At 40.9% G+C, this 23,331-nt stretch overlaps 4 protein-coding genes across 4 annotated transcripts; all 4 read left to right on the top strand.

Annotated features, from left to right (window-relative positions):
• Positions 1 to 1,293: 1,293 nt before the first annotated feature.
• On the top strand, positions 1,294 to 3,964 carry LOC146488790 (uncharacterized). The gene is made up of 2 exons (XM_085113646.1): positions 1,294 to 1,678; positions 3,062 to 3,964. Exons 1-2 carry the CDS (start codon positions 1,429 to 1,431, stop codon positions 3,736 to 3,738), a joined length of 927 nt encoding a protein of 308 aa, XP_084969772.1. The 5' UTR covers positions 1,294 to 1,428; the 3' UTR covers positions 3,739 to 3,964.
• Positions 3,965 to 8,890: 4,926 nt separating this feature from the next.
• On the top strand, positions 8,891 to 18,067 carry LOC146488787 (membrane progestin receptor gamma-B-like). The gene is made up of 2 exons (XM_085112092.1): positions 8,891 to 10,314; positions 17,944 to 18,067. Exon 1 carries the CDS (start codon positions 8,891 to 8,893, stop codon positions 9,869 to 9,871), a length of 981 nt encoding a protein of 326 aa, XP_084968218.1. The 3' UTR covers positions 9,872 to 10,314; positions 17,944 to 18,067.
• Positions 12,485 to 14,010, top strand: LOC146488789 (membrane progestin receptor gamma-B-like). Its single transcript, XM_085113626.1, has one exon. It carries the CDS (start codon positions 12,829 to 12,831, stop codon positions 13,807 to 13,809), a length of 981 nt encoding a protein of 326 aa, XP_084969752.1. The 5' UTR covers positions 12,485 to 12,828; the 3' UTR covers positions 13,810 to 14,010.
• LOC146488788 (membrane progestin receptor gamma-B-like) lies at positions 14,779 to 17,944 on the top strand. The gene has a single exon (XM_085113609.1). It carries the CDS (start codon positions 16,387 to 16,389, stop codon positions 17,485 to 17,487), a length of 1,101 nt encoding a protein of 366 aa, XP_084969735.1. The 5' UTR covers positions 14,779 to 16,386; the 3' UTR covers positions 17,488 to 17,944.
• Positions 18,068 to 23,331: the final 5,264 nt, after the last annotated feature.

Raw genomic sequence — 23,331 nt, 5'->3', positions numbered from 1 at the left:
TGGTTAAGCAGTGTTTTGTGTGTGTTTGCTTGTCTGTTTGTTTTTTAATAATAAAAACACTCTCAACAAACTGCAGCTCATAAATCATATGACATGTATCCTTTGTTTAGACTATTTATACCCAAAGTAGTTCACGTAGGGCTTGTTACACTTTTGACCCAATTTTAGTTCCACTGGAAATTTTAAATTTACCCACAAGGCCGGCCCAAGTCTCTTTGCCAACCGCATGAACGGATAGGAACTTGGAAACTACTTTGTTAAACGTGACGAGCATAAATTAAACCACCCCGTCCTCAAATTTTGTCACTTAATGTACTCAAGGAAATTGCGTAGATTATAAATGTATTTACGTTTACATATGAGAAAAGCATTACGTAGGCTGACAATTGTTCGTGAACTTAATAACTTAATTAATAATCTCCCTTCCCGTAACCTAGAGATCGTGATTTCATGGCTCATGTTATTTTTCTGTAACAAAGAAATCCACCTGTCGGGGGCGCAAAAAAATTCGGGATAACCTGTTCTAGTGTTTAGCGCATTGCCTGAAACGTTTTCCTCTCAAGCACAAGGTACAGGTTAAAAATGACCGGTTCGGCTGTGTCCAGCATCTCACATGTAGCTTCGAATGATAGCGACTTACTTTTCTCAATCACTGTCAAATTGTTCAAACAAAGCTTTAGAACAGAGATAATTAATTAGTTCTGCATTCGTCAATCCATAATTTTTTGGGCATGCTGGTTATATTCTCTGGACTAACTGCAAACGGCGGCCTTGTTATTGAAATGACAAGGTATCGGCTTAGAACAAGTTTAAGCTTCGTGGTTGCGTGAGTTGCGATGTGTACCATGTTTAAATAAACACTACATTCCGCAAATTTAGTATTGCAATCCTTCTTTTCTATTTTGGCACTCTAAAATCAATTGCACTTGCACAAAAGCTATTATCTTGGCGCTATTTTACAATCAAGAGGTGAGAATCGGGTGCCATGTACGTGAGCAACTTTCTGTTTACTCATTCAGTATTCCTTTTAGTCCGAGTTGATCGACAGACAAACTGCTTTTTTGTTTGAATTTCATCTCTCTTTCAAATGCCCTTGTCACTGGCCGGAAAATCACTTTGTAATCTCTTGAATAGTTGCTAACGTGAAAAGAACGGCCCTTCTGTGAAAGAGAACAAAGGCTTGTCTAAACCCTCGGTTTACTTTGAAGTTTACCAATATTGCAAAGTGACCCGCCGTTGTGAACAAGCATATTTGCCGGAAAAAATTTCGAGAGCTGGAGAGTGCAAGAGAGTGGAGCTTTTCTCGAAATCGTTGGAAGATATGTCAAGATGTGAAGAGGACAAATTTGTTGAAAGTTTTGAAAGATACTTTAAACTCCAAGATTTGTATCGCGTAATGCCCAGAGGACTTCATAAACTGGTTTCGCAATGGAGCTGAATCATCGTAACTTCGTTCAAAATGGAAAAGTAAGGCAATGCTCGAAAGATACTCCGAGAAATAATCTTGAAACTGGTTCATTGTCGAAACTGATGAGCGAAAACGTGCCAGCTGAATCGCTCAACGACAGCAATGAATATGAAATTATTGAACACTTTTCCAGTTTACCAACAGTGTTTGAGGGAACGACTACAATGAAACTGAGAAAGCTCTCCAATCGAGAGCAGTTGTCAAATATTGGTAAGTATTCACAGTTGTTCTAAGTCATTGTGTTGGGTAAATTTAAGAGCAAGGCAAGTTCCTCCCTTATCAGACTGACTCGTGAAGTCGAAACGCAAAGCCGAGGTGTACATGCTAAGCGCTCTTTTGTCTATCCGGCCCTCCTACAAACTTGTAACTTTAGCCAAACCCTAGCGCTTCGTTAAGAGGCTCAGTAAGTTTATAACTTGCAACACTTCAATCTGTTGTAATCAGCTCAAGAATTTACTGACTAAGCTCTTGAGTCGAGGGTCGCTGAGTTTTTTGTCAGACATGTATAAATTGGTTCGCGTATTGATTAGCGCAAATTAATATTCAGTGATTCTTTGTTTTTGCTTTATTTTACATGAACCATTATTGACTTTGCTGACATTTTTTATTTCGTTCAGCACGCAAACAACTTTTCATAATCATGATTAACAATTATTATAAGGTCACAATGAATCAGAGCCAGGAGCCGTCCTTTCGTTTAAGTGAAGAAAATTTGTTTTTCGTCAACTTCCTTTCGGCTAGCTCGGCCCGGGCCTTGACGATTGACCAGTGCGCCATTTAGCCATTTAGTAATGCTTGTTCGTGATTTGGTGCATCCATGACTGATATTAAAGAATTAAATATCAATGCAAAGCAGTTTATGGTGTATCTGCTGGTTAAGACTTTGATACATGATAATCGAATTTTAAGCCTTGCGTCTTAACTCAGAATTAACTATCGCTTATTACATCGTAAACCCCATTTTCTTCTCCAGATCCCTTCTTTTAGCCTGACCGGTCAAGAGAAACGAGCTTCCCTGAGGTCGACCCGAGAATCAGCCATCGTGTTTAAATGGTTCTGTTGCATTCTGCGTTTCAAATGTTCCAAAATTTGATAACGACAGAGAAATTGTTCAATTCTCCTCAAAGATAACTGAACAAAAGGGATTTTAGATGGTGTTTGGAGTTTGTTTTGAATGAGCTAAGTCTGAAATGATGTGTCAGAAATCTTTACGATCCTGAAAGGTGTAATAACTCTATTCAAGAGATAAATGTGTCTTATTCCAGGAATACCTTTATCCCCGCAATAAATTCTGTATTCCTAGAATAGCAGATTTATCCCTGGAATAACTGTTATACCTGGTATAGTTTATTCCTCCTTCCAGGAACCGGCCCCTGGACTTTACTCAATCTTGTTCAAAGGGCTTCTCCGCGTCCAAACGTGGTTGGACCTTATTATTGTTGCTTTTACCTTCGTCTCCATGAAAACACACCTAGTTTGTTTTGAAGCAGTTAATGACTGCGACAAAGACAGATCTTCTTTGTCCAGACACTTATTTTAAATGATGGATACATTCTTAATTATGGCTACTGATTTTGGATTTTCAAATTACAGTTTATTTGCGGAAATCAAGGTCAAGTCATGACGTCACAGGCGAGGATCCTCGGCCACTCTCCCCATTCCTCGCTCGATACTCCTCCCAGGAGAGTCTGGATGACAACTTAATGATACGGTCGACGGGATTGCGCATGCCTCACCGTAAAATCTCGAGCCCACTCCCCGCGGGTATGAAGATGAGTCCTCTCTGTGTGAGGAGGCGAACTCTGTCTGATTCACCAGCCGAAGCACTTATCAGCCCTGTAGTGCAACGGAAATGCTGTAGCCCATTACAGCTGAAGAAAGGAGTGCCGCGTGTGATGTCATGTCCAACAATCACATCTGACTCAAATGAACACGTGAGCTTGCTAACACCATCGCCTCCTGTGTCACCGCGATACACCTTTGAAGACGGACCACATAAGTTAGTAACCACTTCGATTAACGCATGCCCAGCTTTAAAATCCACTGAGCAAGAGAGATTACCGCGGATTCACCAAACGCGCAGTCCAATGCTGGTCAGAGCTGATAAAACGCCAACTGAGTCTGCGCGTGAGTTGTTCAATGTGAGTCCTGTTATGGGTCAGTCCGATGACACGATAAACAGCCTCGACAACAACAGCCAGTGTGACGTCATTGACAAAGTACAGTATTTTTTACACACTTTAACTGCGGAGGAGGATATAGATCAATAGATTAGGGGGAATGTGTTCTTGGTAACTCCCATTGCAGGTGTCTTGAACCGATAATCCAGCAAAAATATAGCACTCTCTCTTTGAGGATACGTGTTATTAAAATCAACATGACAAGGTTATGACGGCATGGCAACCCTTGCGATCTCCGTTCGATTGAAAACGGCGCTGTCCGTATACTGCTTTATTTGAATCATCAAAAGAGAATAATAACAGCTTATCAATTGTCTATCTAGAAACGATTACAGCAAAGTTAATTACAGCTTTCCTTACATGTAAAATAATTCAGCCGCAACTTACACTAACCCTCTCTTCTCTTATATTCGTGTACCTGGGAACGAGAAATTTTCCCGCGTGCTTTTATAGAATGGCTGCAGCTAAGTTGCAACAGCGTCGTTAAATTTTACTCGCTCTGGCCATACTAAGTATTAAGTACTTGCACTCGCTAGTAACTGGACAGTATAACACTCATTCTCGATCCCATAGCCTCTCGGCTTGACTACGTCATACGCCAGTCATGCGCTGTGGACTAGAGAATATAACACTTAATTGCGGATCACGCGTGCGCTCTAAAGCTGCGCACGTGGAATCTGACCGGCGACAAGAGAGAGAAAAGAAGACTCCCTGGGCTGATCTTTGGGAGTTCGCTTGGAAACATGCCCCTTCCCTTACCAGTATATTATTTCTCTTCTCGTTTGACGTACTGCTTGCAGTCCAGTGTACTGAATATAAAGTGCCACTTTCACACAGGGGAGACTTTCTTAATGTTCAGTGCAAATACATTGTAGTAACAAAAAATGATTTTTTTTTTAATCAAAAGCTAGATGAAGAATCTACCAGCTTTGTCTTTGACTTGGTTTACAAATATGCTGAATTAAAAAACAAGACTTCTATTCAGTTTCAGTACGTATCGGGGAGTTAGCGTTTGTCAGTCATCAAATTCTTCTTTTTCTTTGACGCTTGAATGTCCCACCTCGGGAGAAAACCTCCCTAGAGCTTTACGAAGAACGGAGCTCACCTCCAAAGCCCCAGGGATGGGGGTAGAAGACCTCCGCAGTTCCCAGGGCTTCTGTCGTTTCCCACCGGGGGTGCGCTTCGTCCCCACGGGGCTTCTTGGCGCCGAACGTGGATCCGATCCCCTTCTTCTCAAATCTATGGAACAATCTTCAGATAGCTCGGTTATATTTTGGAATGAAGCGCTTTTTCTCATTGAAGTATCCACAGCTACCAGCGTGTTGTTGTTGTTGACAGCTTTCTCCTCCATTTGCTGCAGTTTACGCAGCATCTGTACAGTTATTGCGTGGACATCAGCACTGCTATCTTTCTCGCGTTCTGAATCTTTTCCTTCACGGCGAGATCTTGTGGATTTTACAGAAGAATCTTTATTCTCCATTTTTGAATTCACGAATAAATTGGATAAGTCCGATGTAGATTCCGCCGGCGATGGTTAGAACTCTACTGACCAACCTTAGTTTATGTTGTTTTCCTCGGTGTGTCCGCACTTGGCCCCTTTGTAGTGCGTTCTTTATAGCTTCCAGAATTTCTCCATATGAGCAGCTCAAACTTATCAGAAATCAGAGCAAAGAATGAGAATACTTAGACCACCGGCTTCAGCTTCGCTGGAAACATTTCATAAAGTCGTAACCAAGCGCACAAAAGAATGTTTGAGTTAGAAGAATGCCGAGTTTGCTTTTGTTGTTAACATCAAACACCGGGACAGTTCTGTCAGATTTATTGGCTGTGTGTAAAGAAAGTTGAATACATGGGCGTTTTATAATCGATCCGATTACTTGTTTACAAAGACCCAAATCGATTGGTTTTAAAAGGAAACAAGCTCTATAAAGCTTTGTCGGAAAAAACTGAATTTGTCCTCCATTTCAGTCGACTTATTAAACGATGAATGTCTATTACATTTGTCAAGGAAGTAGTAACAGACAACATTGTTGACTTAAGCAATAAAGAGGTAATTTTATGTTAATGATGCTTATTTTGACGTAGAAAGAACGCACTCCTAACTACGTTTGGAATCGAGATTGTATGGGACAATCAATCGATCAACGGATGAATGAATGGATCTTGGAACGCGTATCTGGCATCCCCCACATATTTTGCAGGGGCGGATGAAATCATCACAACTTGACAAAGGACAGAGAGCCTGGGATCGAGATAATCGAACGCACTTCCTTATCTTTGATTATTACTAGCTTAACATGCGTTTCGCACCATCCCTTGATAATTGGAAGTTCCACGGCACAAACTCCATAAGTACAAGGAAATAAAGAGTAAAATTGTAGAGGGGATACTAAATGTATGAAAAAAAAATACCCTCTACCTCTCTAAACCAGGGACAGCATTGCATAAAACATCCCAAAGTGACAGTTTACCTTTTTTAGTTGCGTCAGTAATCAGTCAAGAATTGCGGGACCCGAGAACCCGTAACTCAGAGTTCAAGATGAACCGTAGGAGGTGGGGGGGGGGGGGGGGGATGTTTACTCTCTTGCGTTGGGGGCTTCACCCGGAGAGTTCACTCTCTTACCCTTCTGGCAGATACCAGATTTACCAGAATAATAAAACTTGCACACGCGAAAACAGAAAAATTGTCACTCGAACATTCTTCGGAAATGTTCGGATGATACTCGACACAACTCGGCTGATCAGATAAGACAGACATCGTTTGCACGATTCAAAACCGCAACCACTTGAATGCGAGAAGTAAACGCCAGTTAACTGAGATTCGTCATAATTAACTGATAGGTGAGAAATTGTCAAAATGGCCGAAATTTTAGCTGATATGATAGATGAGAAATGGCCGCAATTTTACCAGAAAAGCCAACATGACTTCAACATTTAATATTTGATAGCTCAGTTGGTAGAGAACTGCACCAGCATCGCAGAGGTCATGGGTTTAAATCCTGTTCAGGCCTGATTTTCGCATACATCGGCTACGATATTCTCTCATGTGCATTTTTCATTCTTCAATCCGCACTTCAAATACGTATGAATTTCATATCTTCCCTGAATCCATAGTACCGCTCAGAACCTTCGTCACTCCGTAGGAACTTCGTGACAAGAATTTAAGGTTAAAAAAACCTTTTTGCCGAGTTTTTACATTACCATACGACCACAGAACACTAATAAATTGCTTTACTTAAATAGTTATGTTTTTTTCTAGGGACACAAATCAAAGTTGGACACACTAAAGAGCCCATCAATGATGAGCTCCTGACACACTAACAAACGCCAGTAGGTTTCTTTTCAAAATGAACACAGTAAGCATCGTTGATAACTGAATAACTGATTCTTAAAGACAACAAAAAATGTAGAACATGGTTACTATAGAAACTTTAAGTTCACCTAAAACAAGTCGTAGTTTTCCATCACCGTTTAAAAGACAATCAATTCCGCCTCATGATGTGTGATCAAGACGATCATTTCACCTCGTTGTTACAGACACTTGTTACCCAAACAATAACTCTCGCATTTTTTTTTCTTGCTCAAACTTCGTTGATCCCACCATCTTGTTAATACAACATACGATCCCCAAAGTGTCATCTAGCTTAATCAAATTTTAAAGAATTTCTTAAAATCCCTTGGCGCGGCTTATGTAAACGCCTTTCCCATTATAACATGATTCGATGATTGGTCCAGAGAACCTTCACACAAAGACTAATTATTCCTCGGCGGTCAAGAAAGATTAAACTTCTTTAGATAATAAACTGATAGGCGGGAATACTGATCCTTCTGGCAAAGAAGATGGATTTACATCCAACTTCTTTGTTTTCGTTCTTTTTACTACCGTAAGCATCAGTTTTTGGCAGAAGAAGCAGCCAAAGCAGCCAGAGTAGGTCTTAAACTCAACGCGAGAAAGCGCAAGACACTGAGGACTGAGTATGCTAGCAACAGGGAGAGCATCGTGGTGAATGGCAGGGAGGTGGAAGACGTCGAGGAGTTTCTATACCTAGGAGCTACTGTAGGTAAGGAGGGTGGAGGCAGTAAAGATATTATGAACCGACTTCAGAAGCTCACAGTGCATTCCAGAGACTAGGGAAGGTGTGGGCAGTGAGAGGAATAGGAAGGAGAACCAAGATACACCTATTCAAGACTTAACTTCGACCGGTCCTACTATATGGTTCTAGAACGTGGAAGATCACAAAGACTGACGAACGAAAGCTCAATACTTTCCAATGCCAATGCCTTAGACGGATAATGAAGATCAAACAGCAGCAAACAATGACGAATAAGAGAGTGGTTGAGATGACACAGATTAATGAAATAAGCTGCGAGATACGACGAAGAAGATGGAACTGGTTAGAACATGTACTCAGGAGAGAGGGTGAAAATGACTGTTTCACAGCATTGGGGTGGACTCCAGAAGGACGAAGGGCGAGAGGGAGACCAAAGACCACTTGGAGAAGGACTGTTGAGAGGGAAAGAAACCGAAGGCAGGGTGGACGAGTTGGAATGTAGCCAAGGCGGCGGAACAATGTTGGTCAGAGAATGTCTCGGCCTTATGCGCCTACTTGTGCGCGGAGATTTGATGATGATGATGATGATGATGATGATGATGATGATGACGAAATATCAGTCTTGGCCGTCTATTATTTCTTATCTCAAGTCAGTGTTTTACTGGCTGATCCAGGTCTCTACAAGATCCCGCGGCATCTCTTAACGTCTTGTCGCTGTGGTCTTGCCAAACTTACAGTTTTGATATTTTTTTTAACTATACTTTATTTTCTCGATTAAAAAGCTGAAGCCCTCGAATTTCATCACCCCAAGACGACTCACTTCAGTTGCATTTATCCATTGGCACATATCATTACCGTAAGTTTTAACAATGTAATAAGTGGTATCAATAGCAATCGTAGGTTTCAAAACGCATTTGTAAATAGTTAAAAACCTAGTAGTGGTTCGCCGGTTCTTAGGCAACATTTTTTGCCGACAGAAGAACTCAGTTGTCTGTACCAAGTGACAGCACATCCACTCCTGACAAAAGCAGACAGCCTGTGTGTTTTTATAAAGTTTTGTTTATACACCATGCCATACACGACAAACTCCAACAGCAACTGAACTCAAAAGGAACATATGTGAAACTAATCGATAGATTTTAAACTGATGTTTATCGAGATAATAATCACGAGAAGATAGCAACAACCCGATGGATGAACAGAGACGGAGAGAGGCCGGAGACCAGAAGCCCGTGAACTTTGATCAGATACCGTCGTTATTTCGGGAACCGTTCATACTTTCTGGGTATCGTCAGTGCAATTCATCACCCTTATACTGCATCAAGAGTCTTTTTCAAGCCACCAACGAAACTATGAATATTTGGAGCCACGGTTTGGCGCTTCTTGTTTTCATCCTTCGTTTCGTGGCGGTATTCGCAAAACACGACCCTTGGCAAGATTCGCGCGTTTATCCGCTGCTCTGTTTTGCATTCGGGATTTGCATCATGTTGCTGATGAGTGTGGGTGCACATTTGTTTAACTGCATGTCCATAAAAGCTCTTCACATTTGCTTTTTCTTTGATTATTCTGCGATTAGCGTCTACACATTCACAGCAGGGCAAGTGTTTTATTTTTACTCTCGCCCGGCGAACGCGAGCTGGGTGATCTTCAATACCCCTTCCGTTTTTCTCGGAATATCAGCCACCATTTCTTTTACCTCCACGCTCGCGTGTTGCTACTCGTTTACGAAAAGAAACCGCTTTGACGCAGTTGTTAAAGCTGGAACTTACACCAGTTCTTGGCTGTTTAACACGTCTCCCTATCTGATTATGCTATTGGTGTGTGACACCGCGACCTGCAGCAGTGCGCTATCCATCGCCTATTTCGCGCGCCAATGTTTATTTTGCGCGGGGGCGATGTTAGCTTACGTAACCCGTATCCCCGAGCGTCTCATGGTTGGTGTGTTCGATGTCCTTGGACACAGTCATCATTTTTTGCACATACTGGGCTCTATTGGAGTAGCCGACGGGTTCTCGGCAGTTGAGCTAGACATGGTACAGAGGAGAGAAGTCCTAAAGCAATTCCCCGGCCCTACCTTTATAAACACCATTTTGCTAACAGGTGTGGTCGTTCTTGGTAATATTGCAGTGGTGCTGTGGTGTGCCAAGAGATTAAAACTGCGGAAGAACTGACTGGAACATATGGTAGAGAACGGCTTTGAATGACTGACATAGTTTGTCAGAGTACATAATTCTGCGTTCGCTATGATAGGTCTCTCAGATCACAGTGACTGCGCGTGAGATCCAAATAGGACTGTAAGAGTCCATTTTCCAATTCAGTTTCTTAAAGAGCGTGGAAAATGAACCGGGTAGCACTAAGGCATCAACGATAAACTCGAGAATTTTCCAAAACACATGGTGTGTCGCGGGCTTTAAGGGGAAACGGTTTAGACAACTTTATTTATAAACAAGTTATACGCAGATGACAAATGAGCATTTGTTTTTTAGGGAGAAGATAAACGCTTGAAATGACAGCTAAAAACTATTGATAAATAGTATCATATTTCTTAAACTTTTAGCGTCAAGTCATTTCAAGCGATGTCATAAATATGCATGTGAGGTGAGGAGAAGAAAGGGTTCATAAATAGAATTTTACTTAATCTGATTAAAATACAACGTCAAAGAGGCTACGCCTGAATTTTAAGAGAATTCGGAGAAATAGTTAAAGGTATTTTGCACAAGAAGCACGGGCTTAACTGCACAAGCAAATAAATTCAAAGTTTGGTTTCTCTTCTGTGTTCAGTTGGTAGTAGCTGTAAAAAAAAAAAATGCTTATTCGGGGGAGCAGGGATGGTGCAGTGGTGAGAGTTGAATTATCTTCCACCAATGTGGCCCGTGGGTTCAATTTTTTGTTGGTTGCTCCGAGGGTTTTTCTCCGGGTTCCCCGGTTTTCCTCCTTTCCCAAAAACCAACACTTCCAATCCCAATTCGATATGGAACGCACGGAACCTGAGACGAGTTCCTAGAGAGTGGCTTTTGATTCGCCATGGGTAAACAAAGTGCGTCAGTTTTTAAACGTATAAAGGGTCAGGCTGGATTGGAAAATAAATTAATTGTATGGTGGCCCCATTAGGTTTTTCTACCAAACAACAACCAGTTTACGTTGTAGAGGGGATACCAAATATATGAAAAGAATCCCTCTACCTCTTTAAACCACAGGACAGCATTGCATAAAACATCCCGCAGTAAAAGTTTCCCTTTTTCAGATAATGCCTCAGTAATCAGTAAAGAATTGCGGGACCAGAACTCGTAGCTCAGAGTTCAAGATGAACCGGAGAAGGGGAGGGGGGGGGGGGGAAGGGGGAATGTTTACTCTCTTGCATGGGCGGCTTCACCCGGGGAGTTCACTCCCTTACACTTCTGGCAGATACCAGATTTGCCAGAATAATAAAACTTGCTCACGTGAAAAAAGAAAAATTGCAAACTCGAACATCCTTCGAAAATGCTCGGATGATACTGGACACTACACGGCTGATAAGAGAAGCACCGTTTGCACGCAGGTAAAATGGCCGACATTTTAGCTGACATGATAGCTGAGAAATGGTCGAAATTTTACCAGGAAAGCCAACATGACTTCAATATTTAATATTTGATAGCTTAGTTGGTAGAGAACTGCATCGGCATCGCAGAGGTCATGGGTTTGAATCCTGTCCAGGTTGATTTTCGCAGCTACTTTTGGAAGTTGCATACATCAGCTACGATGTTCTCTCATATGCATTTTTCATTCTTCAATCCGCACCTCAAATACGTATGAATTTCATATATTCCCTGAATCCATAGTACTACTCAGAGCCTTTGTCACACCGTAGGAACTTCGTGATAAGAATTTAAGGTTAAAAAAAACCTTTTTGCCGAGTTTTTACAAAACCATACGACCGCAGAACACTAGTACATTTAAACGGTTATGAGCACACTTCTGGATTTTTATCTAGAGACACAAATCAAAGTTACACACACTCAAGAGCCCATCAATGATGGGCTCCTGACACACTAACAAACGCCGGTAGGTTTCTCTTGAAAATGAACACGGTAAGCATCGTTGATAAATGAATAACTGATTTCTAAAGACAACAATAAATGTAGAACATGGTTACTATAGAAACTTTAAGTTTCCCTAAAACAAGTCGTAGTTTTCCATCACCATTTAAAAGACAATCAATTCCGTCTCATGGTGTGTGATCAAGACGATCATTTCACCTCGTTGTTACAGCCGCTTGTTACCCAAACTATAGCTCTGGCATTTTTTTTTTCTTGCTCAAACTTCGTTAACCCCACCATCTTGTTAATACGACCAACGACCCCCAAGTTGTTATCTTGCTTAATAAAATTTTAAAGAATTTTTTAAAATTCTTCCTCGGCTTTTATGAACCCCATCTCCATTATAACATGATTCAGTGATTAGTCCAGAGAACCTTCACACAAGGCTAATTATTCCTCGGCGGTCAGGAGAGATTAAACTTCTTTAGATAATAGACTTAACTGATAGGCGGGAAAACTGATCCTTTCCGTTCTTTTTCAGTACTGCCGTAAGTATCAGTCTTGGCCGTCTATTATTTCTTATCATAAGCCTGTGTTTCACTGGCTGATCCCGCGCCATCCCTTAACGCTTTCTCGCTGTGGTCTTGCCAAACTTAGAGTTTTAATTTTTTTTTATAACAACTTTATGTTTTCGATTAAAACGCTGAAGCCCTCGAATTTCATCACCCCAAGACGACTCACTTCAGTTTCATTTCTCCATTGGCACATATCATTACCATAAGTTTTTTAAAACAATGTAGTGAGTGTCATCAATAGCAATCGCAGGTTTCAAAACGCTTTTTTTAAATAGTTAAAACCTAGTGGTGGTCCGCCGGTTCTTAGGCAACATTTTTTGCCCACAAAAGAACTTGTCAGCACCAAGTGACAGCACATCCACTCCTAACAAAAGCAGACAGCCTGTGTGTTTTTAAAAAGTTTTTGTTTATACACCATGTCATACACGACAAACTCCAACGGCAACTGAACTCAAAAGGAACATATGTGAAACTTATAGATAGATTTCAAAATAGTGTTTATCGAGATAATAATCACGAGAAGATAGCAACAACCAAATGGATGAAGAGAGACGGAGAGATGCCGGAGAACAGAAGCTCGTGAACTTTGATCAGATGCCGTCGTTCTTTCGGGAACCGTTCATACTTTCTGGGTATCGTCAGTGTAATTCATCACCCTTATACTGCATCAAGAGTCTTTTTCAAGCCACCAACGAAACTATGAATATTTGGAGCCATGGTTTGGCGTTTATTGTGTTCATTCTTCGTTTCGTGGCGGTATTCGCAAAACACGATCCTTGGCAAGATTCGCGCGTTTATCCGCTGCTCTGTTTTGCATTCGGGATTTGCATCGTGTTGGCGATGAGTGTGGGCGCACATTTGTTCAACTGCATTTCCATAAAAGCTCGTCACATTTGCTTTTTCTTTGATTATTCTGCGATCAGCGTCTACTCATTCACAGCCGGGCAAGTGATTTATTTTTACTCTCGTCCGGCGAACGCGAACTGGGTGATCTTCAATACCCCTTCCGTTTTTCTCGGAATATCAGCCACCATTTCTTTTGCCTCCACGCTCGCGTGTTGCATCTCATCAACGAAAAGAAACCGCTTTGACGCAGTTGTTAGAACTGGAACTTACACCAGTTCTTGGCTGTTTAACACGTCTCCCTATCTGATTATGTTATTAACGTGTGACGCTGCCAACTGCAGCAGTGCGCTATCCATCGCCTATTTCGCGCGCCAATGTTTATTTAAAGTTGGGGCGATGTTACCTTACGTAACCCGTATCCCCGAGCGTCTCATGGTTGGTGTGTTCGATGTTCTTGGACACAGCCATCAGTTTTTGCACATACTTGGTTCTATTGGAGTAGCCGACGGGTTCTCGGCAGTTGAGCTAGACATGGAACAGAGGAGGGAAGTCCTAAAGCAACTCCCCGGCCCTACATTTTTTAACACCATTTTGCTAACAGGTGTGGTCGTTCTTGGTAATATTGCAGTGGTGCTGTGGTGTGCCAAGAGGTTAAAACTGCGAAAGAACTGACTGGAACATATGGTAGAGAACCCGGCGCTTTGAATGGCGTCGTTTGTCACAGTACATAATCCTACGTTCGTTAAGATCGGGTACCTCAGAACACGTTGACTAAGCTTGAGATCCAAAGAGGACTGTAAGAGTCCATTTTCCACTTCAGTTTCTTAAAGAGCGTGGAAAATGAACTGGGTAGCACTAAGGGAACAACGATAAACCCAAAACATGTCGTGGGCTTTACGGGGAAACGGTTTAGACAACCGTTATTTATAAATAAGTTATACACAGATGACAAATGAGCATCTATTAAATGGGGAGAAAATATACGCTTGAGAGAATTCGAAGAAATAGTTTAAGATATTTTGCACAAGAAGCACGAGCCCTTAACTGCATAAGCAGTGTAAAAAAAAAAAAATGCTTATTCGGGGGAGCAGGGATGGCGCAGTGGTGAGAGCAATTGTCTTCCACCAATGTGGCCCGTGGGTTGAGTTTGTTGTTGGTTGCTCCGAGGATTTTCCCCCGAGTTCTCCGGTTTTCCTCCCTTCAGGAATTTCGTTAAAATAAGCTTTGGTAAATAGCGTAGTGAAACGTTGTCTTCATAGCCGATTTCAGCAATTTCTGCCTTGTATTTTTGTCGCCTTCAGGCTGAATGCAGTTCCCGGACACCACTCACTGTCCGCCAATCTCAGAGGACCCTTTCTTGCTCCAAATACTAAAAAAAACTAATCTGACACAGGGGCGACCACAAACCACTAATGCGAATAACTCTTGACTCGCGGGGATTTCAGAGGTGGAGACACGTACGTATCACTTGTGGGCTTTTAGCCTGCGAATGTAGACGGATTTCGGGCTGTTTTTGATAACGCCGCCGACTGTGTTATATGAAATAGTTCTGTATTACAGCGTGATATAGAGATAGAAAGAGCAACACAAGACTAGACGAAAAACAGTGGAGCCGCCGCTATTTCCTGGCGCGCTTCTTGCCTTCAAATTTCATTGGTAAAGACGGTGTTAGAGCGAAAAGTCAAATTTCGATTTTTAACGAGCCTGACAGGGGTCCTGACAGGCAGGAAAAACAAACGAGACATTTTTTACCCAGCTAGAACCAGCGTTTTATTAAAAAAATCTCAACAAACTAGATATTTAGAAACGTTCCAGCCAGTTAACTGTCTAACCTATTTAGTTCCCAGCCAGCTCTATTCCAACCTGCAGAGCGGGTTTTAGTCGAGCGACCCCATCAGGTATTCCTGTACAAAACCGCTGATAGGTGAGAAATGGTCAAAATGGTCGAAATTTTAGTTGATATGATAACTGAGAAATGGCCGAAATTTTACCAGAAAAGCCAACATGACTTCAACATTTAATATTTGATAGCTCAGTTGGTAGAGAACTGCATCGGCGTCGCAGAGGTCATGGGTTTAAATCCTGTTCAGGCCTGATTTTCGCATACATCAGCTACGATATTCTCTCATATGCATTTATCCATTCTTTTTTCCGCACTTCAAATACGTATGAATTTCATATATTCCCTGAATCCATAGCACTGCTCAGAACTCGGCTTTGTCACACCGTAGGAACTTCGTGACAAGAATTTAAGGTTAAAAAAAATCTTTTTGCTGAGTTTTACATTACCATACGACCGCAGAACACTAGCTAGATAAATGGTGATGAGCACACTTCTGGATTTTTATCTTGGAACACAAATCAAAGTTGGACACACTCAGGAGCCCATCAATGATGGGCTCCTGATTATCTCAAGTCAGTGTTCTACCGGCTGATACAGGTCTACAAGATCCCGCGGCATCCCTTAACGTCTTGTCGCTGTGATTTTGCCAGACTTCGAGTTTTGAATTCAAACTACTTTTATACTCGATTGAAAAAGCTGAGGTGCGCGAATTTCATCACCCCAAGCCAACTAACCTCAGTTTCATTTTTAATTCCATTGGCACATATCATTACCGTAAGTTTTAACAGTGTAATAAGTGGCATCGATAGCAATCGTAGGTTTCAAAACGCCTTTTTTTAAACAAGTTAAACGTCTCGTAGTGGTCCGCCGGTTCTAAGGTAATTTTGTTTTTTTTTTGGTGTTTTTGCCTTAAGAAAAATTGAGTTGGGGTGTCATGCATTCGACTGATTGAACAAAAGAACTTGTCAGTACCAAGTGACAGCACATCCATTCCTGACAAAAGCAGACAGCTTATGTGTTTTTAAAAAGTTTATGTTTGTACACCGCACATACACGAGACAGCTTCTCGAATGACATCCTTTCCACGTAAACTACAAATAGGAATATTTACAGAAACTCACCGATGATATTTTGTTCGTGCAATTACTTTGTCTACAGTAGAATGAGGTCAGACCTAGTTTCATTAATTCATTAGTATTCATCTTGCAAAATAATGCTATAAATTTACATAATTAGATGCCTCTGGCGTGATCGACGGACAGTTGGGCCGATATTGTGGACTTTGGTCTGATAAGTATTCATCGATTAATCAGGTGGAACGAAACGGCTTTAAACAAATAGGAAAATTAAAAAAGAGCAATATTCAGACTAACTGAAAAGTTTGTCACGTTCAGTTCAAGAGAGCTATGGAGAAACGGAAAGGCCGGAAAACGTACAACGCTAACGGCAAACTCAAAAGGAACATCTGTGAAGCTAATGGGTTTCAAAATGTTGTTTATCGAAATAACAATCACGAGAAGATAGCAGCAACCAAATGGATGAAGAGAGATGCCGGAGAACAGAAGCTCGTGAACTTTGATCAGATGCCGTCGTTCTTTCGGGAACCGTTCATACTTTCTGCGTATCGTCAGTGCAATTCATCACCCTTATACTGCATCAAGAGTCTTTTTCAAGCCACCAACGAAACTATAAATATTTGGAGCCACGGTTTGGCGCTTGTTGTGTTCATTCTTCGTTTCGTGGTGGTATTCGCAAAACACGACCCTTGGCAAGATTTGCGCGTTTATCCACTGCTCTGTTTTGCATTCGGGATTTGCATCATGTTGGTGATGAGTGTGGGCGCACATTTGTTCAACTGCATGTCCATAAAAGCTCGTCACATTTGCTTTTTCTTTGATTATTCTGCGATTAGCGTCTACACATTCACAGCCGGGCAAGTGTTTTATTTTTATTCTCGTCCAGCGAACGCGAGCTGGGTGATCTTCGATACCCCTTCCGTTTTCCTCGGAATATCGGCCACCATTTCTTTTACCTCCACGCTTGCGTGTTGCTACTCGTTTACGAAAAGAAACCGCTTTGACGCAGTTGTTAAAGCTGGAACTTACACCAGTTCTTGGCTGTTTAACACGTCTCCCTATCTGATTATGCTATTAGTATGTGACACTGCCACCTGCAGCAGTGCGCTATCTATCGCTTATTTCGCGCGCCACTGTTTATTTTACGCGGGAGGATCGTTAGCTTACGTGACCCGTATCCCCGAGCGGCTCATGATTGGTGTGTTCGACGTCCTTGGGCACAGCCATCATTTTCTACACATATTGTGCTCTATTGGAGCAGCCGATGAGTTCTCAGCAGTTGAGCTAGACATGGTGCAGAGGAGAGAAGTCCTAAAGCAACTCCCCGGCCCTACCTTTATGAACACCATTTTGCTAACAGGTGTTGTTGTTCTAGGCAACATTGCAGAGGTGCTGTGGTGTGCTAAGAGATTAAAACTGCGAAAGAATTGACGGGAACGTATGTTAGAGAGCAGCTTTGAATGGCATAGTACGTATTGCATAATTCTGTGTTCGATACGATCGGTCCATCAGATCACGTTGACTGTGCGTGAGATCTAACTATCACTGTAAGAGTCCATTTTCCACTTCAATGTCTTAAAGAGTGGAAAATGAACTGAGTAGCACTGAGGCATCAACGATAAACTCGAGAATTTTCCAAAACACATTGCGTGCCGCGGGCTTTAAGGGGAAACGGTTTAGACAACATTAGTATGCACAAACAAAAAATTGAAACACAATTATTTATAGATAAGTTATGCACGGATTATACAAATGAACATCTGTTTTTTAGGGAGAAGATATACACTTGTAATGATAGCTAAAGAATATTGATAAACAGTATCATTTTAACGTCAAGTCATTTCAAGCGATGTCATAAATATGCATGCGAGGTGAGGAGAAGAAAAGGTTCATAAATAGAATTTAAAATTCAATGTGAAAGAGGCTACGCCTGCGGAATTTTGAGAGAATTCGAAGAACTGATAGTTTAAGGTATTTTGCACAAGAAGCACGGGCTTAACTGCACAAGCAAATAAATCAGTCAAAGTTTGGTTTCTCTTCTGTGTTCAGTTGGTAGTAGCTGTAAAAAAAAACTGCTTATTCGGGGGAGCAGGGATGGTGCAGTGGTGAGAGTTGAATTATCTTCCACCAATGTGGCCCGTGGGTTCAATTTGTTGTTGGTTGCTCCGAGCGTTTTTCTCCGGGTTCTCCGGTTTTCCTCCTTTCCCAAAAACCAACACTTCCAATCCCAATTCGACATGGAACGCACGGAACCTGAGACGAGTTTCTAGAGAGCGGCTTTTGGTTCTCCATGGGTAAACAAAGTGCGTCAGTTTTTAAGCGTATAAAGGGTCAGGCTGGATTAGAAATAAATTAATTGTTTGGTGGCCCCATTAGGTTTTCCCACCAATCAACTTTATGAGAACATTACGTTATCAATTTTAATTTGTTTCGGTTCTTTTACAGCCGTCTCATATCATCATATATCCTTTTCGTGCCTCGTGGCACATAGGGCCTTCACAGAGCTTCTCCACTCCTCTCTATTGGTTGCTGCGGTCCGCACCTCCTCCCACGATCTCCAACCTGCTTCTTGCCTTTCTTTCTCTACTGTCCGTCTCCAGGTGGTTTTTGGTCTTCCCCTTCTCCTTTTACCTTCTGGTGCCCAGCTGATGGCAACATTGCAATCATCATTGCGATCTTTCCTAAGAATATGGCCAATCATTTTCCATCTTCGAGACATCACTTCCACACTTAGTGGCTTCATGCTTGCTCTTTCCAGTAGCTCTTTGGTACTGACATGGTCTTGCCATCGGATTCGGAAGATCTTACGTGGGCATCTATTATGGAACACATTCACTGCTTTATCATCTCCTTTGTTCATCTTCCATGTCTCAGATCCATAGAGTAACACTGGCACTACCAGTGTTTTATACAGCCTCAGTTTTGTTTTCCTCGAGATGTTATTAGAGATCCAGATCTTCTTTAGTTTGTTAAAGGCACCTCTGGCTTTCGATAACCTGTTCTTCAAGTCCTTCATACCGCCTCCCTCTTTACAAACTTTCGCCCCCAAGTACACAAACTCTTCGACATCTTCAATTTCCTGCCCATTTATTATGATGTTTTCTTGGTTCCTTGCATTGATCCTCATCGTTTTTGTCTTTTCTCCGTTGATTTTGAGTCCCACCCGTCTGGCCTCTTCATCCAGCCTTGTCGTTTTATCCTGAATCTGCTGCTTGGTAGATGAAAGCAGAGCTATATCGTCCGCAAAGTCCAAGTCGTCCAGTTTTGAAGTAAACTTCCACCTAATACCGTTTTCACCACTGCCAACCGCTCTTCGCATTACCCAATCCATAACAATCAAGAACAAGAATCCCGACATATTGCATCCTTGTTTTACCCCAGTTTTTACAGCCGTCTAAATCTTGCAAAAAAAAAATTAATCCCGGCGAAATTATATCAGCAAATCGTCAGCATCCATTCAATCCATGCACCTGACGGATTCACCATCTCTTTGTTAACAAAAAGAAAAAGAAGACTGAGACAATTATAGCAACAACGAAACATACCAAAAAAGGTTGTGGTGTTAAATATATTAAAAGGAGTCACCTCTCCCCAAAGAGAACATTTAAGCAAAACACTAAAAAATGTTAAATGTAGTATATTTGTGTGGCCCAATACAGATTGATCTGTTTCGATGCTCTATCTGAAAATCTAATTCCAGAAAGTTTTAGGGCAACTGAATCAGTATATTCCACGAATTTACTAGCCGTTGCTTGTTTTACGCCAATGCTAGCTGGCTGAGGCATTTTTAACGACATATTTGTACCTCCGAAAACAAACAGAATCAATTTTCCGGTGTTGCGAAATTTGGAGCTAACATTATGCAGCAGTAAACGGCAGATTTCCTTTGGGACTTAACTCTATTTCTTAGGCGATTAAGGCTATGCACCCTAACCGAGATATCATGAAGCCGATCCGGCGTTGAGTGCCAATCAGTGTAAAAACGCAAGCAACGAAAAGGCTCATAATTGCATTTCAGTTTCGTCGTTAGTTTTTAGAACATTACAATGAAAATTTTATTTGTGTTAAATACAGTACAGAATGGCACAAATATCTATAAACGTTCGATGATTCATCCTTCCTCCGGCTTATTATTAAACTTTTTTTAGTTTAATACTGATCTAGCACTCATTCAGCGATGTTTGCCTCTGGTGTGAATTTAGTGCAAGCGGCTCAGTAAGTACTCTATTTCAAACTGTTTCCCAGGAAACTTAACTTTTAATCAAAGTATTTTCAATTTGGTTTTTCCCTTTCTAGATAACAATGGTTGGAATAAATGTAATTGCATATTTTTAAACCTGGGAAAAATACATGGCGATGATGTGTTATTCAGCAAGTGACACGGGAAAACTAATCTTTTCATCAAAGTATTTTTAAATAGGTTTTCCCCATATAACAATGGATTGGAATAAATGGGATGGTATATTTTACGCCTGGTAAGTACATGAGAAATGTAAATGATAAATGATAAATGTGTTATTAAATAAGTGACACAGGAATAGTCGGTCCAGGTCGCTCGCGGCCACACAAGGGAGAGAGTGTGGGACCGCGAGCGCTAGGGACCTGGAGCCCGTTTCTCGAAAGCCTGGAAAGTGTTTACATTCAAGATCAAGGTTTCAATAGTTTGTCAGACAATATGATAAAACTATCAGTTAACAAAATAAAATGGAATGGTTTGTTAGCTAGGACCCGCGCTTTTATTCTTTAGATTTTGATTTGAACATTTGATTTCGGACCCGAAAAGTTAGTGAGACTTTCGATAAACGGGCCCCTGGACCGTCTGAGAACCATGCACGCTTGGTTTCTACAGGTTCTTACACGGTTTCGTAAAGTCAAAATTCTGGGAATAAAGTTCCGTTTTCTAAAACATTCTGCAACTGAAATTTACAGCTAAATTGAAGCATCAAAGCACCCACACGGATCATATTGAATTGTGCTAGCTTAAATTACATGCCTTTTGTTTAAATACTGTCCCTCATTACAAGAGTTCACACCCCGGTTGTTTGAAAGCCGATTAACGCTAATCCACGTTTAAAAGGTTATTTAGCTCGCTCGCTAAGAAGGTTCTTAAAACCTAATTGTAAGCTAATGGTAAAAAATAGTTTTCGCTAAAACTGAGGAACAAAAATCTTTTGGCAAAACTTTATTCATTCGGTAATTAAGCTTGAATCAAAGTTCACGTTAACCCAGGATTAGATTAATCGGGCTCTGAACAACTGGGTCCAGATGTTCCACCACCGAGCTACAGGGGACTCAGAGGAAGTTAGGCCGATAAACTAGGATTGTTTACATTAAATCATATCCTGATCATACTGTATTCGCTGTTTTATTTGCCTGAAAATGACCTTTCTCTTAACTTGTTTTTGATAGGTTTTGGGACGATTTGTAGTCTTTCTTACCGAATTTTACACCAGCCAATGTTTCTACTTTAAATACTGAACTCTTTGCCCGGGTCCTTAAAAGGAGTGCGACTGAGCTAGGGTGATTTGTAATTAATTCAATCGTTTTCTTTTTATTATAATTTCACATATGCATGACTTGAAGAAATTTTAAAAGTTAAAAGAATAATTACAGTTGTATTCATTTTAACTGTTCACTTTGAACTATTTTAAGGATTTTTTTTTTTACAGTATTGCAATAACGATGAGATATAAAAAATTATATTTACATGTAAAATACAAACTTCATCATACCGATCGGCAACCTCGTTTCCGAGGGAACAGCTCTGCGAACGAGGTTGCCGCTGTGGCTGATCAAAAATAAAATTACGGGTTTTATGGCCTCAAAAAGGTTCAGAATGATCTAGAAGAGAAAAGAAAAGAGAAGGAAGAGAGGAGAGAGGAAAAAAAACAGACTACACAACTTTTTTTATCGTTATTTTGGCAACTTTTGAAAGAAAAAAAAAACCAAACAAAACAAAAAAAACATTCGCACCACACCTTCAAAGAAGCAGGAGTTGAGCGGATATCCAGATAGACAAACACTTCTTATATTTTAATATTTAATGCAGTCGTACACAACAGCATAATAACCCTGTTGAAGCACATTTCTTGACAAGATTTTTTCTTGGATTTTATTTGTTAAATAGCAGCTCGCTTGCAATTGCAGCAGAGGAAACAGGAGTCTTCTCTGAACAAATCTTTATTCTTCTAGTGGCAGCTTAGCACAGCTCTGAATTTCAACTGACCTCTAACGTTATTTGCGAACCTCACTATATGCTATAATTGTAGACATGTTTGGGTTTGTTGACCAAGGGAGCTCTAGTTTCACACTCAACTGCTTAACTCAATGTGCGAAAACATAGCTATATGCTTGACAATAACAAGTGGAGGACCACCAATGTTAACTCCATAACAAAAGTACAAAGTTAGACAATAAACCCATACAAGAATCACAGGGCCAATAAAATCCAAGGTCAGCTTAAATCCTCAAGCATGCCTACTGAAAAATACCACACCTAAACTCGACAAACCCTTTCAGAAGAGTACTACTCAAAAACTAATTAAGGAAATGCCTCTACAGGCTCAAACTTGAATAAAACTTGAATGACCTTAAACAAAGAACAAACTCTAACCGAAACCCTTAATTGAGACTACTAAAATACGTTCTAATTAACAATTATTCCACGAGCGCGCGTTGGATATGAGATGATAGATAGCCAACGAGGCACGAAGCGCCGAGTTGGCTATAATCATCTCATATCCAACAAGCGCGAGTGGAATAATTGTTTTATTAAAAACAATCAAGAAATATTGTAAGTTATGCCTGGTTTCGCTTAGCAAGAACAACCAGAAGACCATTTTAATGATCCCTATCCTCAGGCATGGTATAATAGCTCATATACCATGGCCGCTAAGCCAATCAAATCCCTGGAATTGCATTATTATACAATGATCCAGTTTTTAATAATGGATAAAAATTATTCCTTTTTGACTTTCTAACATATTACAAGCCTCCTCGTATCGTAACAGAGCCTGCTCGATCTTCTCTGCCGTTCAGTCCTTTTTTTTTTTTTTTTCCTTTTTTTTTATTTTTACTGATGACCGAATGTTTTTACAATTGGGGGTAATTAAAAATAAATAAATTGTCTTTGTCTTTTCCACCGAGGTCTATGGCCTTCAGATAATGCAAGTTGGATCACAAAATCGATCCATGATCCGTGATGCTGTTCAGAAAGTCAGTTTGACGGCGGGATCTTACTCAGCGTGAAGCGGGAATGCATGATCATGACACCAA

The sequence above is a fragment of the Pavona decussata genome, unplaced genomic scaffold (genome assembly GCF_977016875.1).
Source record: "Pavona decussata unplaced genomic scaffold, jaPavDecu1.1 SCAFFOLD_8, whole genome shotgun sequence".
In the NCBI taxonomy this organism is placed as follows: domain Eukaryota; kingdom Metazoa; phylum Cnidaria; class Anthozoa; order Scleractinia; family Agariciidae; genus Pavona; species Pavona decussata.
The sequence above is the reverse complement of the archived record's forward strand: the minus strand, read 5'-3'. Positions and strand labels throughout refer to the sequence as shown.